At 39.8% G+C, this 14,884-nt stretch overlaps 1 protein-coding gene and 1 pseudogene across 1 annotated transcript; both read right to left on the bottom strand.

Annotated features, from left to right (window-relative positions):
* Positions 1–298: 298 nt before the first annotated feature.
* gjd2b (gap junction protein delta 2b) lies at positions 299–4,366 on the bottom strand. The gene is made up of 2 exons (XM_047392854.1): positions 3,902–4,366; positions 299–2,383 (listed from the first exon to the last, which is right to left on the bottom strand). Exons 1-2 carry the CDS (start codon positions 3,970–3,972, stop codon positions 1,540–1,542), a joined length of 915 nt encoding a protein of 304 aa, XP_047248810.1. The 5' UTR covers positions 3,973–4,366; the 3' UTR covers positions 299–1,539.
* A 3,164-nt stretch (positions 4,367–7,530) lies between these two features.
* On the bottom strand, positions 7,531–10,436 carry LOC124855175 (annotated as a pseudogene).
* Positions 10,437–14,884: the final 4,448 nt, after the last annotated feature.

Genomic DNA, 14,884 nt, shown 5'->3' with positions numbered 1-14,884 from the left:
TTGTTATCCCTGGTGAGTGCAGCACATTAATGCCACACCAAGGCCCTGTGAATATACAGTTAAGGGCTTGCTCTAGTTTAATGCATGCCATGTTATCAAGGAGCAGACGAATTGATGTGCCTCATGGAAGCAGCACCAGAATTGCAACACAATGCAGAGTAGTGAGATTCTGCACCAGGTGTGTCCTGCAGTAGTGGGTGTGGCTAACATCTTCACTGCAGTAAGACACAACTTCCCCTGGATATATGTGTGATAAAAGAAGCCACAGTAGGGAACACAAAGTACCGCATCTCATACGTTTCTGGTGTACATGAATCCCACTTTTATTTTCCACAGAAAAAAAGATGTGTTTATTTTTTCTTTCTGGTTCTGAAGGTTACATTTAAGACCATTCTATGAAAAACAGTAGCACCAGAGCAGATTTCAATTGCCCATTCTTTGATAAGAAAAAAATCAATTTGTGCTTTTCTTTTCAGTTTTGATCAGCTGTGATTAGAGGGAGTCTTGTCAGTATTAAAAAAAATGTACACTTCATTTTTTTCCCAGTCATTTCCAAAAATAAAACAGAAAAAATCTGAATATCTTATTTTCTTCAATCAAACCACAACATATACATTTGGAGCAAAAAGAAAATGGCCAATATTCAGCATAATCCAAGCAAGGAATCAGCTTTCATGATTATTATTCCCATCATATATTTATATATATATATATATTAATATGTATACATATATTTATAATTTATATAATGTCTATGTACAAGTATGGCACTTGATTACACAAATAGCAAGAAAATAAACACTCACAAATAAAAGCAGTGGGCGCTTTGGTGTGTCTTAAATTAAGGAAGTCACAGACGTTAGCGTTTTGCAGCAAATTCACCAGATACTATTTTGCAAGTTATAGCTATAAAGCAATGGAATGGTTACATATGTTAAGGTCAGTGGTGCAACACAGGCAACAAAAACAAACAAGACAAAATAATTAACCAAGCTGATGTATTTTAGCTAACCACTAAGGATTTATACATACATATATATATATATATATATATATATATATGTGTGTGTGTGTGTGTGTGTGTGTGTATGTGTGTGTGTATTATGGGTATATATAAACCTGGTAGGAATATGCTATATGTTCCCTTTTAGTGGTGCCATGTAACAGAAATATGGGTAGAAAGAAAATTTCAGCACATTTGGATACGATCAAGCTCTCATGTGTTCACCTCTTTAGTGCAAGTTTTCTTCTTCTTCTTTTGCATTTGCTCTTTTCAAGTGCAGCCCAAGAAAGATCTGCGAACACTTCAACATGGTCTCGCCAGAGTAGAAACGTTACTTAAAAAGTTGCATCAGTGCAATAATGAATAAGTAAAAGTAAGCAAACGCGTGATCCACGCTTGCCTTCAAGTCCATAGAATACCATCAAATCAAATGGAAAATAAATTGTAAATAAATAAATATGCCCACTCTTTTATGTCATGACACAAGTTTTAGGCGTGCGGAGCTGTCCACAATGTCCGTTATGGAGTTGATTTTTTTACACATATGCAGAGTCACTGGACTGCGTGCGGCCAAAGTTGGGCACGCTCATCCTCGGCAGGTCCTTGTTTCTGATCTCATAAATGGACTTCCGCCGGGCTTGCACGCCCCGCACGGCCGTCTTGATTTTCCTCCAGCCCAGGTGATTGAGTTCGGCCAGGTTCAGCACCACGCAGAACCCGCTGACCGCGAACATGAAGACCAAAAACACGGTCTTCTCTGTGGGTCTGGACACGTAGCACTCTACGTCTTTGATGCAGGGGTAGCGGTCACATTCGTACACGGAAGGGACGTTGAACCCGTACAAGAAGTACTGGCCAACCAGGAAGCCTATCTCCAGGGCGTTTCTGAAAACCACCTGGATGATGTAAAACCTGGAGATGCCCTCCTGTCGCCTCATTTTGGATTTTGTAGTTCTCATTGCCGAATTGGGGATCTCCTTCACCTCCAAGCAGTCCGGCTCGGCTTCTTTGGTGGAGTTCTCAGTGTTCTGGAGTACACCATTCACAATGGTGTTTTTTATCTTTTTGCTTTCATCTCGCTTCAGAGAATCTTGATCCTTATCCAGCGTCAGGTAAACCGTGGAGAACCGCCGCTCCTTTTGCTTGGCCGACTGATGCACTGAGTATGTGATAAAACAAAGACTCGGTGTGCACACCATGATGATTTGAAAAACCCAATATCGAATGTGTGAAATGGGAAATGCCTTGTCGTAGCATGCCTGGTTGCAGCCCGGCTGTAAGGTGTTACAAACAAACATGGTCTGCTCGTCATCATAGACAGTCTCTCCAACTATTGCTACGATTAGAATCCGGAAGATGACCACCACTGTTAGTAGGATCCTAAAAAGCAAGAAAACAAACACAGCAATGTGAAAATATATGCAATACATGCCTTAGTGTGGATGCGTTCGGATACAACCCAGGGAGCTGCCCGGTGCTGAAACAGGATGTTCGTCTTTAAGAATGGTTGTCTTTGCAATATAAAACGCAAAACAAATACAACATTGTGAAAATATGTGCAAGTCTATATGTTCAGTTTATGATCGATTGGATTTGATTTAAGGAACTGTCCAGTTTTGTGATCCTAAAAAGCGAACAAACTCAACTCTGAAACTGTCTGCATTAAACATGCTCAGTGTATGGGCGCTTGGGTTCAACTTAAGGGGCTGTCCATCGCTGAAACGGGGCGCTCTGAAAATGAAATGACTGTCTTTACAATAGATGCAATTTAAAACGCAAAGGAAACACGACAATATAAAATATGTGCAAGTAGGTGTTTAGTTTGTAAGAGCTTGGATTTCATTTAGAGAGCTGTCCACTGCTGAAGCAGGACGCCCTCCGAGAAAAGATATGAATTTCTTACAATGCAAGTTTGGGTCTTGTGATCCTAAAAAGTAAGCAAACAAACAGAACAATGTGAAAATATGTGCCAGTAGTTGGTATTCGACGCAGGAGCGCACAAATATAAGATCGGAAGCTGTCAAATGCTAAAAAAAAAGTATATATTCGGCGAAAAAAGTGCTTCTTTTGGTTCATCTTCGTGTCTTGTGATCCTAAAAGGCAGTAAAAGAAAAATATCTATGTGGAATTATTTTTACGTCTATGTGTTCAGAGCAGATGGAGCGAGCAGGTTTAATTTCAGTAGCTATCCAGTGCTAAAACCGCTTTGCGAAACAAAATCTGTTTCTTATAATGCAAGTGTGTATCTTGTGATCCTAAAAAGCAAGAAGACACACACAGCAACGTGAAAATGAGCCCAACTATATGTGTTCAGCGTAGGAGCGCCCGTGTACAATTTAAGGAGCTTTCCAGTGCTGAAACCGGACGATCTCCGAAAAATCATATGTGTTTCTTACGATGGATGTCCGTGGCTTTGATTTAATGATCATGACACGTCAGTAATCGACGTTGCTTTGATTGTATCTGTGTGAGCATGCTAATGAAAGGAGGCGATGTCTCTTCCTTGCCACCCTCCCCTGAGTGCTCTGTCACTGCTCAAACTCAACAACTAACCACCAAATGAATAAACGGATTAATGATCATATGAAACGGGCAACATCAATTTTAAGTTTAGGCTGTTTGACTTTGCAGCACCATCCCAGGTTCCGAAAAGACAGCTGGCATCTGAGTTGAGCTCCCTCGTTTAGGAAGAAGACAAAAAGGAAAAAAAAAAAAAGAAGATCTGGGGAACAAGACAAGAAAAATCCACAACACAGACACGAAGCACCACTGGACATCACGGTACAGACGATCCTGGAGCCACAACACAGAAACGGGGGACTGGGGTGCCATGCTAAAGACGATCCTGGAGGCTGCTGCGTTTCTTCGGTTGTTCTTGGTTTTTGTAGATCATCTTACCTTCCTATCATAGTAGAGTGCTGCTGGACAGCAGCCTCCAGGAGCCTCTCTAGTATAGTCCATTCCCCCATTTCTGATCATCCGGAGGAGACGAAGATACAAGGGCACTCTGGTCAAATCCCTCCAAAAACCGGCTTAATTTCCCTGCACGGTCTCTCTCGTTCTTGCGATGTTCTTACACTCCAGAACGTCCGAAATCAGCTAAAAAACGCGTCCGTCACGGGATGCTCCTACCGTCCCCGTCCCCCCTTCTGTCTCTCTTAGTGCTCTCTGGTTGGTTATTAGCTGAGAGCGCAGCGCCAGTGAGCGTCCTGCTGTGTGTGCCGAGCGCTCCCGCAACGCTGCCACACTGTTCCTTGTCATGAGACTCTGAGGGCTGATTACTGTAAGCCCTCCTATTTTCGATCTTCAGATCAGGTTGATTGGCTGCGCGCTGTGTCTGGATGGAGGCAGGTTGGATTTAATGTCTTGCACCGTTAATCCGCCTTTAAGTAGTATATAACCCCCCCCCCCCCACCCCTTACATACACAACCCCCTCCTATGCGTCATGTACACACAGATAGGTTGGTGTGGCTCCCCCAGGAGTGCCAGGGGTTCCGATTTCTTTTTTATAAGGTTTTGGATAAAACATGCGCTGTTCTGTACATCCTGTTCTGGCCTGGTTTGTCCAGAGTTGCACCGAATCTTGCACCACGTGGCTATTGAACTTGCGACCACACTGTATTGCTCAACATGCTGCTCAAATATTTTGTACCACGGTATATATTAATATTTTATATACAATATGTCCATAGGGAACAGGGTGTTTTTCCCTTGTGTTTGTTTAAGTACGCCCAATCTGCCATTAATGGATTGTAAGTTGTACATTACAACCACAAATTTCAATGTATTTGATTGGGGTCATATTTGAAAAATCAACACAAAGCAGTGCATAAGTCGTGAAATGGAAGGGAAAAGGTTTTAAACGGGTTTTTTACAACAAAAATCTGAAAAGAGCGTTGTGTATGTATTCAGCTCCCCTAAGTCAGTACTTTGTAAACTAGTCTTTTGGGGGTATATCTCTAAAAGCTTTGCCTGTCTAAAGACTGAACTTTTTGCAAAATATCAGCTTCGATCATCTAAGAACCTACATTTCAAGGTGTTGCTATACAATGTCATTCTCGTCTTAATTTATGAATATAATTTGATCTAAACCAACTGCTGTAAGCTAAACCTTTGACCCTGTCTAAAGTTTTTGCCTCTTCTGACAGGTTTTCTTCCAGAATTAACTTATATTTAGCTCCATCGATCTTTCGTTAACTCTAAACCAGCTTATCTGTCCCTGCTGAAGAAAAAAATGTCCACCGCATGATGGTAGGGCAAAAAGTTCCTTTTTACCTCATCTCCCCAGAGCGAATTCTTCTCCAACAAACTTTGATCAGGACTTATTTTGCCTTTTTCAAAATGACTTTGTTCCTGCTATTTGTTGTCTAATGTTCACTGACACACTGGTGGACTCTAGATGGTTTTTAGGTGACTTCTGAAGGCAATTGGTTGCACTGGCTTTTATCTTGGGGACATCAAAATAGAAAGATATGACACAAGTTTCATGTACAATGCACTGCACCTCCAACTGGCACAAGGCCTTTAATGTGGCCTTAAGTGTAAATAAATCAATAAATGGCATTTAGGTATTAGTTAAGAAGGATGGGTCAAGGTTAAATGGGTTGGTCTTCAAAAGAAAATCACATTAAATTTGAAAAATTGTTTGTCAAGATTTTAAGTTGCATGTGCAGAAAAATGTAACCCAAGCAGCAAAATGTACTGTTGCAAAACAATAATTAATGTCAATGTAACTACCAAAATATAGAAGTTTTTCTTCTTGTGTTCACAACTAGTACATTTCTCAAGTTGCTTAAATCTTAAAGCATGTAAAATTTACATTTAAAACAACAAGGAAACTTTTAAATCAGCTCTTATCAAAGTTATCTTGGGAGCCCCCTGCTGTTTGCTTGCATTAGGCACTTGCTTAGTTTGATTATGCAATGGACCAGCTTTTAATATGTGAATTCTTACCAAATAAAAAACAACTATTGTTCTATTTTTACTCTACATTTGGAACCTACATAGTCGGCTTTGGGCTAAATGGAGCTTATCCTCTCTTTCTGGGAGAGGACAGTCTCCTCTTTTGCCCAGAGGTATCCCTCCCTATGTCACAGGCTGTTGGCCCGGATGGCAGAGCTGTTGCTTCCGCCTCAAGCAAAGATGACGCTGTGGATACAGTGACAGAGTGAAAGTACCATCCGAGTTGTTAATCGCTTTATGAAGGAGCCTGCTTGCCTGTCTGCCTCTTTCACTGAAGTCTGAAAATAGAAGCAAAGTATGTTACTTTGCTCCATATAACACCCAGAGATTGCAACTTATTACGCTGCATTGGGCTTACTCTGATGAAGTGTGCATAAATGTGCTTGTATTTTCATTGCTGGTTTAGTTCAACCCTCTATCAGCTCTGGTATTTTTAAAGCTCATTAGGATTCTTTGACCTACCTTTGTAGTAACTGCATTGTCATATCCTCATTTGTAAGTCGCTTTGGATAAAAGGGTCTGCCAAATGCATAAATAAGCATAACCCGAACTATAGAAAAGCTTGATTTTATGACATGAGTCTCCCTGAATTAATTTGAGAGTCCTCTGACTTAATAAAGTGCCATACCGTTGCAAGTCACCATTTACCATTTGATGAGTCTCCCCTAAATTAATTCAAAAGGCCAACTTCCCATGTGCCTTTACTAGTTTATTTCACTTAGTAACATGGAATCTCCTTTTGAAACAATATTAAAGATCTTATTTTATAGAACATCCATAAGCTTTATTTTGAAATGTCAGCACAGTTTCCTTTAATATCAGGTTTAGTTCTATTGTTAATATGGAATCTTTCTTTACCAAAACCGAATCTATTAAAAGTGAAGCTTTTCTGTGAAGATTAGCTGTAAGCTTTAATTTGAAAGTCCAAATTAGTTCTTTGTTGAATGCTTTGAAACCTGCTCGGGCCATAATTAAAAGTAAGTAAAGGAGCATTTCATTTTTTAGCTTTATTTTGAAAGCCCCAGAACATCTGGTTTAAACCCATTACGAATTTGGATGATTTTTTAGTTGTAATATCCCCTTTAAAGATGAGGACTCCTATTTGAAAGGGTATCTATGAGCATTACAATGAAAGTCAATTTTTAACCATTCATTGCACCAATAATAATAATTATTAGTAGGAGGAGGAGGAGGAGGAGGAGGAGGAGGAGTAGTAGGAATAAAACTATTATTGTTACCATTTTTCTGCTTGTTCTTATTTTCTTTGTTAAATTTAGCCTTAGGGGTCACATGACCCAGTGTTGTCACTCAATGAAAGTTACTCATGAGGTGGCTGATCCTCTTCTCTCGCTCTAATCTTTTCTAATTCAAATCTTCAATAACCTTTACTCAGCCATCATGTGAGAAAAGGACAAAGCTCAGAGTGCCACTGCTTTCCAGTGTCAAGAAAGAAAGAAACAAACAAATGCTTAAAAATTGTTTATCTTTAAATATGTACATATACAAATATAAATTCCACTTGAGTAAACAAATACTTTGACAAGATGGAGATAACAAACGACAGTTAGAGGAAAGAAAAAGCTTCTCAAAAGCACTTCCTGTGGACAATAGATGGTCCAGTCTCATCATACTCCTCCTTACTGATCCCCATTTGCTGGAAGGTGGACAGAGAGGCAAGGATGGAGCCACCAATCCACAAAGAGTACTTCCTCTCAGGAGAAGCAATAATCTAAACCAAAAACACATCTGTGACAGTATGAACCTGCCTATAATAATATAAAAATTCATATTTTACAAAGAGTCAAAGTACCTTGATTTTCATGGTGCTGGGGGCCAGAGCAGTGGTCTCTTTCTGCATACAATCAGCAATACCAGGATTCATGGTGGTCCCACCTGAGAGGACATTGTTGGCATACAGGTCCTTGCGGATGTCAGTGTTGCACTTCATGATGCTATTGTAGGTAGTTTCATGAATGCCAGCAGATTCCATGCCTGTGGAACAAAATGTCTGAGTACATTTTGGAATCCACTGTAACAAGGAGCACACCGCCTTCAGCTGTCAGAACAGGTGCTGAATTGGACAGCTCCACCAACAGCTAAACCCACCCTAAAGCAAACCTGCACCAGATTACTGTTTGTATTGTCATGAGGCTTCATATATGAGGTTGGCAAACCTGTGATCTTTAACAGAAGACGACACTGCTCAGATATCTATGATTTAAAGTGCTGAAACTAAGCTCCAGCATTATCACTTCAAATCTTATTTATGCCATGGCAAAGACGACCCATGTCTCCAGGTGTCTAATAAACATCACTGCTTTCATAATTAGGTATGCCTACAAACCTCACACCAGCTCAAATGTTATATGAACCTAAATAGACTTTCTGTTTCTGAGCTGCCTTTGTCCTTTATGAGAAAGATATGGCTGCCCAGGGTGCCATGGCTTGGGGAGCGCCACAATGCAAATGAGTTAGTTACGTATCCAGTCAGTGGGAATAAGTTTTCTCCTGTGGTGTGCATAATGAAAGCACTGTAAGACAAGGTTGTTCATATTAAAGGGCTACTTCAGTTTTTAAAAAGGAGCCTGGAAATTCTCTAGTTCAAAATCTTACATATTTAGACTAATCAGTCCTTAAATGAATAAGCAGACACTAAACAGAGATCATATTTAATCCAGTTGAAGAATGATGACATTTTCCTAATTGTGAAAAATGTTTTGGCATTAAGACCACCTCAGATTAAGACAAGTGTGAAAAGCACATTCATCCATCCATCTAGATTATTTTCAGATCAGTATTTTTAATTCATAATGTTTCTTAATTGACATTGTAAAATGGCTTTTGTTGTTTGGAGAATTGACTTTGTCAGGACAGGGAGGGAGAGCTTCCCATCCCTTTCATACAAGAACCAACTCTGTTTCTGAATATAGGATCCAGTATCTGGTTTCAGGTTATACAATTACTTAACTGTTATTGCTGAATTCATTCACTCTTCACTTGCACACTGAATGTGTGGGTGATATAAATACTGGTGTTTGGATGTTTTCACACACCAATAAAGGAGGGCTGGAAGAGGGTCTCCGGACAGCAGAAACGTTCATTCCCGATGGTGATAACCTGGCCATCAGGCAACTCGTAGCTCTTCTCCAGAGAGGAGGCTGCAGTGGCCATCTCATTTTCAAAGTTAAGAGCCAAGTAGCACAGCTTTTCCTTGATGTTACGCACAATCTCTTGCTCAGCTGCAAAAAAGCAAACATCGATGATTTTAAAAGTTGTCGGAAGATTATGAATCATTGTAAATATTGAAAATGTTTCCACTCCACTGTCAGAGGCAAAACTTTAAAGAGCCTCTGACATTGTATTATGGCAGTTCATTGAATTATTTAGCTCTTTATTTTGAATAACATTGCCATCTTTGTTCATGTTGATAGAACACAAAGGATGGACAGTTGAAAGAATAAACGAGAGTTGTTATCCACTAAATCTGGCGCATCTCACCGGTTGTGACAAAAGAATATCCTCGCTCTGTTAGAATCTTCATGAGGTAATCTGTGAGGTCACGACCAGTCAAGTCCAGACGCATGATGGCGTGAGGAACAGCATAACCTTCATAGACAGGTACGTTGTGGGTTACACCATCACCGGAGTCCAAAACAATACCTGCAACCAATGACCAAAGTTGGTAGTCATACTTCATTTCACAAATTACAAACTATAATCAGCATAGAATAGTTCAACCCACGTTTTATCATCTATATGTATTGTGTAGATTTATCCAGTTCAGGTTTAATCAGTCTCCATAATGTTGAACCAGCAATAGTAGATTCCTTATGGAACATTAAAATTGTGCTTCTGTTTAGCACGGAAATGAAGGTTTCTGAAACAGATACCAACATAAGGATCAGTAACCAGCCATAGTGTACAACCATAATTTTTTACAGTGCTTATACTGTGCACAGCAAAAGATGGCACCCATTTCAAACTGACAAGAGATGGAAATTGAAATAAAAAGTCAAATAGATGGGGAGTGTCTCAGGGCTGATGGTGCCCCCCAGGTTATGCTGTCCTGGAAGGTGAGCCAAATTTCCCATATTGAAAACGTCACCATCAATGTGAATAAAAGCATGCCGGAATTCTCTGTCATACCTGTGGTGCGCCCAGACAGGTACAGTGAAAGCACTGCCTGAATGGCCACATACATTGCAGGGACTTTGAAAGTCTCAAACATGATCTGAGTCATCTTTTTTCTGTTGGCCTTTGGGTTGAGGGGGCTTCTGTCAGCAGGGTGGGATGCTCCTCAGGGGCAACTCGCAGCTCATTATAAAAAGCAGGGTGCCAGATCTTCTCCACGTCGTCCCAGTTTGTGATGATGCCATGCTCGATGGGATTCTTCAAGGTTAGGATACCTCTTTTGCTCTGGGCCTCATCTCCAACATAGGAGTCCTTCTGGCCCATACCAACCATGACACCCTAAAAATGGCAAACATGAGAAATGTATAAAGTGGTGTGCTTCAGTCCTTATGATGTAAGATAAAACCACATGACTTTGTGTGGGAACAGAAATGAGGAAGATGCATGGATCACAAACCTGTTTTGCACAACTGTACTAGTTTTTGCCATGTGATGTACACAGTTTACTGTCTTTATATGTACTGTGTACTGTGTTCTGAATAGTTTTCTTTACCTGGTGACGTGGGTGACCAACGATAGAGGGAAACACAGCTCGTGGTGCATCATCTCCTGCACACCCAGCCTTCACCAGACCTGATCCATTATCGCACACCAGAGCGGTGCTCTCTTCATCATCTTAAACATAAAGGGAGCCACAATGTAACCCACTGGTAAAAAAACACTGTATGTCAGAGTTATGTCTCTTCTTCTTTAGATAAAGCCTGGACCACAAAGGATGCACATAGTTCTTTTGTAAAGTGAAAACATTGGAAATAATGGCTGGACTTGACTTATTTGGTTTAGAATCCTGATTTAAAAATGTTTTACAGGTGAATCTCGCGAAGTTAGAATGGAATTAAAAAGAGCCAAAACATAAATTTATTTCAATAAGCTAATTCACAAAGTGAAACTTGGTTGTTATTTATATTTATTATACAGAGAGTGATGGCGTTTATGTGTTTATTTCCATAAATTTTAATAAATGTGGCTTACAGCTAACTTAGTTTTGGAAAAAATGAGAATATTATGTTACATATTCCTTTTGCGTGAATTACGGCATCACTGTGGCGTGGTAACTTGGATTTTGTACCGGTCCAGTTTTCTCTAGGACCTTGCAAATTGTCTTTTTTTAAAAGGAGGACTTTTCACTCCTGAGCACCAGTCCAGGCCTTTCACTCTGTAGATCAGGTAACAAACTTTAATCCAGGTCACTGAATATACCCCAAAGTCTGGAACAGACCTTGCTTCAAAATTCTCTCAAGGACACAGTTATCCTTGTTGCATGTGCACCCTAGTCTATTTCACTTTTCCTTCCACCCAATTTTCCATCAATATACTTATAAAGAGCATCCTGTGAATGGCCAGCTTCTTTAGTTTCTTGAGTCTCTGTGACCCTCCTTGGAGGGGATCTAATAACTGATCGCAGGACAATTCTCTTCCCTGTGATTGTGAATGCTATAATAAAATGTGTTTGGGGTTAGTGTTAACCTTGTTTCAACAGTCCTTTTTAATCTTATGTAATATTAAAATTTTCTAAGAAACAAAATTTTGGGATTTTATTAGCTGCAAGACATTGATCAAAATGAACAGAAATAAACATTTAAAAAAACATATTTATCTTAATAATCCTATTTTATACAATAGTTTCTCTTTTTAAATTACATCACTGTAAAAATCCACTATTTGATGGTAATATAATTTGTTGAGCTGCACATGCAGTGGGCTACTTGCAATATTTATTTTAAAATCACTAACAATAATGCTTGAAAGGTTAGGTTTTGCCAGCATTTCATTAGTTAAAAGCCTCTTGCCCTCAGGTCAGTAGAACAGGATGATCCATTTTGATGAGGGCAGCCAGTCACTGCTTTTTTGTAATAAAATTCATCATCCACTTTCTTGTTAAAACGTTCCAATTTAAAATCATTTAGTACTAGCCAGCTGGGTACATACAAGATCAGTACACAGGGGGGCTGGACCTTGAGTATGAAAACAAGGGGTGTTAAGATGTCACAGCCAGCCAATTTATACTGCGAAAAAGGCTGTGGAGGCCAAGTACTGTGACCCCCATCTCTATATTTGGAAGCCATTTGCCCCCATTGTCAACAACCTCTCCATGAATGGCATCACAGGGGAAGGGATCTCCCCAGTGGACATCTGTGCCTTCATCCCATATATAGAAGAGAGCAATGAGGTGGGTGAGATAATAACAAACTTCCCTTTGATCTTTTATCTACTGATGAGTCACCATATTATTACTGGAAAACCTCAGTGTGTCCATGATAGGTGAGATTGAGTCACACATTTCTAGCTTCTATATCACATCTGTGTAATAGTCCAGAACGTTTGTTAACTTAGACAGGGAGAATAAATTTACAACATTAGAATCATTACTTAACTGTTTCTAAGAGGTTTCTGATATAAAACCTGTGGTAAAGCAGTTGCTTTGTTGTTTTTTTTTTTTTTGTCTTTGGACTGACAAGACACATGCGAGCTGACAGTGCCAAACAGAGACCACTTGTTCCTCCAGCTGCTGTCAGCAGTTGTTTGACTTACCCCCCACCCCAACCAACCCCCACCCCACATTTTGGTTTTCTGCAAAGACGAGGAAGCTAACATGCAGACAAAACATACTCTCTCTACTGCAGTGTCATGTCAGCTTCAATCCAGAACAGTTTTGATTCTATTTTGAGATTAGTGTGCGTGCATGTATTCAATAAGCAAGTGCAAGCCATGTTTGGACATGTCATTGCACTTCTGCAAGGAGATTTACTCGCAGTGTTCATCATAAATTCACTCAGTATGTAATCTCGTAGCTTCTCTAATTCTAATAAGTTGTAGTACTGACCAGGTAACATGCTCAAAATACCCATCCATCCATCCATCCATCCATCCATCCATCCATCCATCCATCCATCCATCCATCCATCCATCCATCATCTCTACCCATTTATCTTTCCAGGGCCGTGGGATGCCTGGTTCCCATCTCGAGCAGTCATTGGGTAAAAGATGGGGTACACCGTTTACCAGTTCTTCACTGGGCAACACTTAGATGCACAACCACGCACATTTATGCAAAAAATAACTTACAGCAGTGCAATGAATTTATTCCTCATCATTCTCAATACAGACCAGTAAAGGGCTTGGTAAAACATTCATATCCCTTGATGTGTAACATTAAAACCACAAACTTCAATGTGTTTCACTGAAACTATATGTCATAGACCAACACAAAATAATATGTGCATAACTGTAAAATGTAGGGAAAAGAGAGCACTCCATCAAACAACGTTCAATCCACACCATGTGTGATGGAAAACTTAACATTGCACCGTGAAACATGGTGGTGAAAGCACTATGCTGTACAGAGCTTCCTGGTAGAAAACCTGTTAGATGCAACAAAAGGCTTGAGACCGTGGTGAAGTTCACCTTCTTCCAGGACAACAAATCTAAACATACAGGCAAAGCTACAAAGGTATGTTTAGATCAGCGGCCTCCAACTCCAGTCTTTGACAGCTAATGTCCTTAAACCTTTAGATGCATTCCTGTTCTAGCACACCGAAATTGAATGAATGCCTCTTTGCCATGCCTCTGCAGAATTTAATGACATGCTGAGGAGGTAATTCAGCAACTGATTTGGAACAGGGAAGAATCTAGACATTGCAGAACATTAGCTCCACGAGGACTGGAGTTGGAGATGCCTGATTTAGATCATTGCAAGCTAATTTATTAGAAGTCCAAACCTAGATCCTATTAAGAGTTTGTGGCAAGATTTAATAATTTCTCTAAAAAGACACTGTCCAAACAAGATTAAGCTTTTGTTGTTTAAAAAAATCACTCTCTACATGTCCAAAGCTCATAGAGACATACCCATAAACATTTGCAGCTGTGATTGGAGCAAAAGATGGTTCTAGAAAAAATTTGACTCAGGGGAGACAAACACAAATTTATTCACAGCAGTTTTAAGGATTTTATTTGTAAAAATACATTTATAATCATGTATTATTGTATAGAAAACAGAAAAATTTGTAAAACTGGCCTTTTCTGTATCCTGTGTAAAAACACTAGTCTGTTTTATAGCATTGTTAGCCAGTGTTATTAGGAGGCAATGTATAGGGCTTGAACCAGGGGTCGCAACTTGTGGCTACAGAGCCGCAAGTTGCGACCTTGTTGCGACCCTGTCCTGTTAATTCCCAATAAAATGAATTTATATTTGTGCAAAAATGTGAATTGTTTTGAAAAGTTTAAATATTTTTGCAAGTTACTTTAGTTCAAACACAAATTTATTGTCCAATGATAGCTGTTAAGTAGATGGGGTCAATTTAATGGATTTACTTTCATTATAAACCACTACAAGTGGAAAGCAACTATGGTACTGTTTATTGCAAGATACAAACAATGAGTAATAATGGAACATCTCATGCAGTGACAAACAGAATATTCTTTCTTTAATTTTGCCCAGATGGGAAAAAGGAAGACACTGAAAATGACATTGCCGGTTAACTTGCATCGGACAGAGAGCAAAACTCTGAAGGCTGTAAAATACAACTGGCTAAAAGCAGTAGATGGTCCCTCCACAAGGAGGACACAACAAAAGGGCACAGCGAGCCATGAATCATATGCTGCTGTCACCCGACCCCGAGCCATAACCCTCCACTGTGTGACTCTTTGTTTGGCTCTTATGTAATGAATTTTAGGCTGTGGTCTGCTTTAAGCGTCCTTTTGCTTCAGTATTCAAACATTCCTAACAG

The sequence above is a fragment of the Girardinichthys multiradiatus genome, chromosome 19, assembly GCF_021462225.1.
Source record: "Girardinichthys multiradiatus isolate DD_20200921_A chromosome 19, DD_fGirMul_XY1, whole genome shotgun sequence".
Lineage (NCBI taxonomy): Eukaryota > Metazoa > Chordata > Actinopteri > Cyprinodontiformes > Goodeidae > Girardinichthys > Girardinichthys multiradiatus.
Note: the sequence above shows the minus strand (reverse complement) of the source record. Positions and strands in the feature narration are given on the sequence as shown.

Coding starts and splice junctions, on each gene's coding strand:
- gjd2b (XM_047392854.1), bottom strand. CDS start 3,972: ATGGGGGAATGGACTATACTAGAGAGGCTCCTGGAGGCTGCTGTCCAG. Junction 2,384..3,901: donor CACTCTACTATGATAGGAAG/GTAAGATGATCT, acceptor CTTGCTTTTTAG/GATCCTACTAACAGTGGTGG.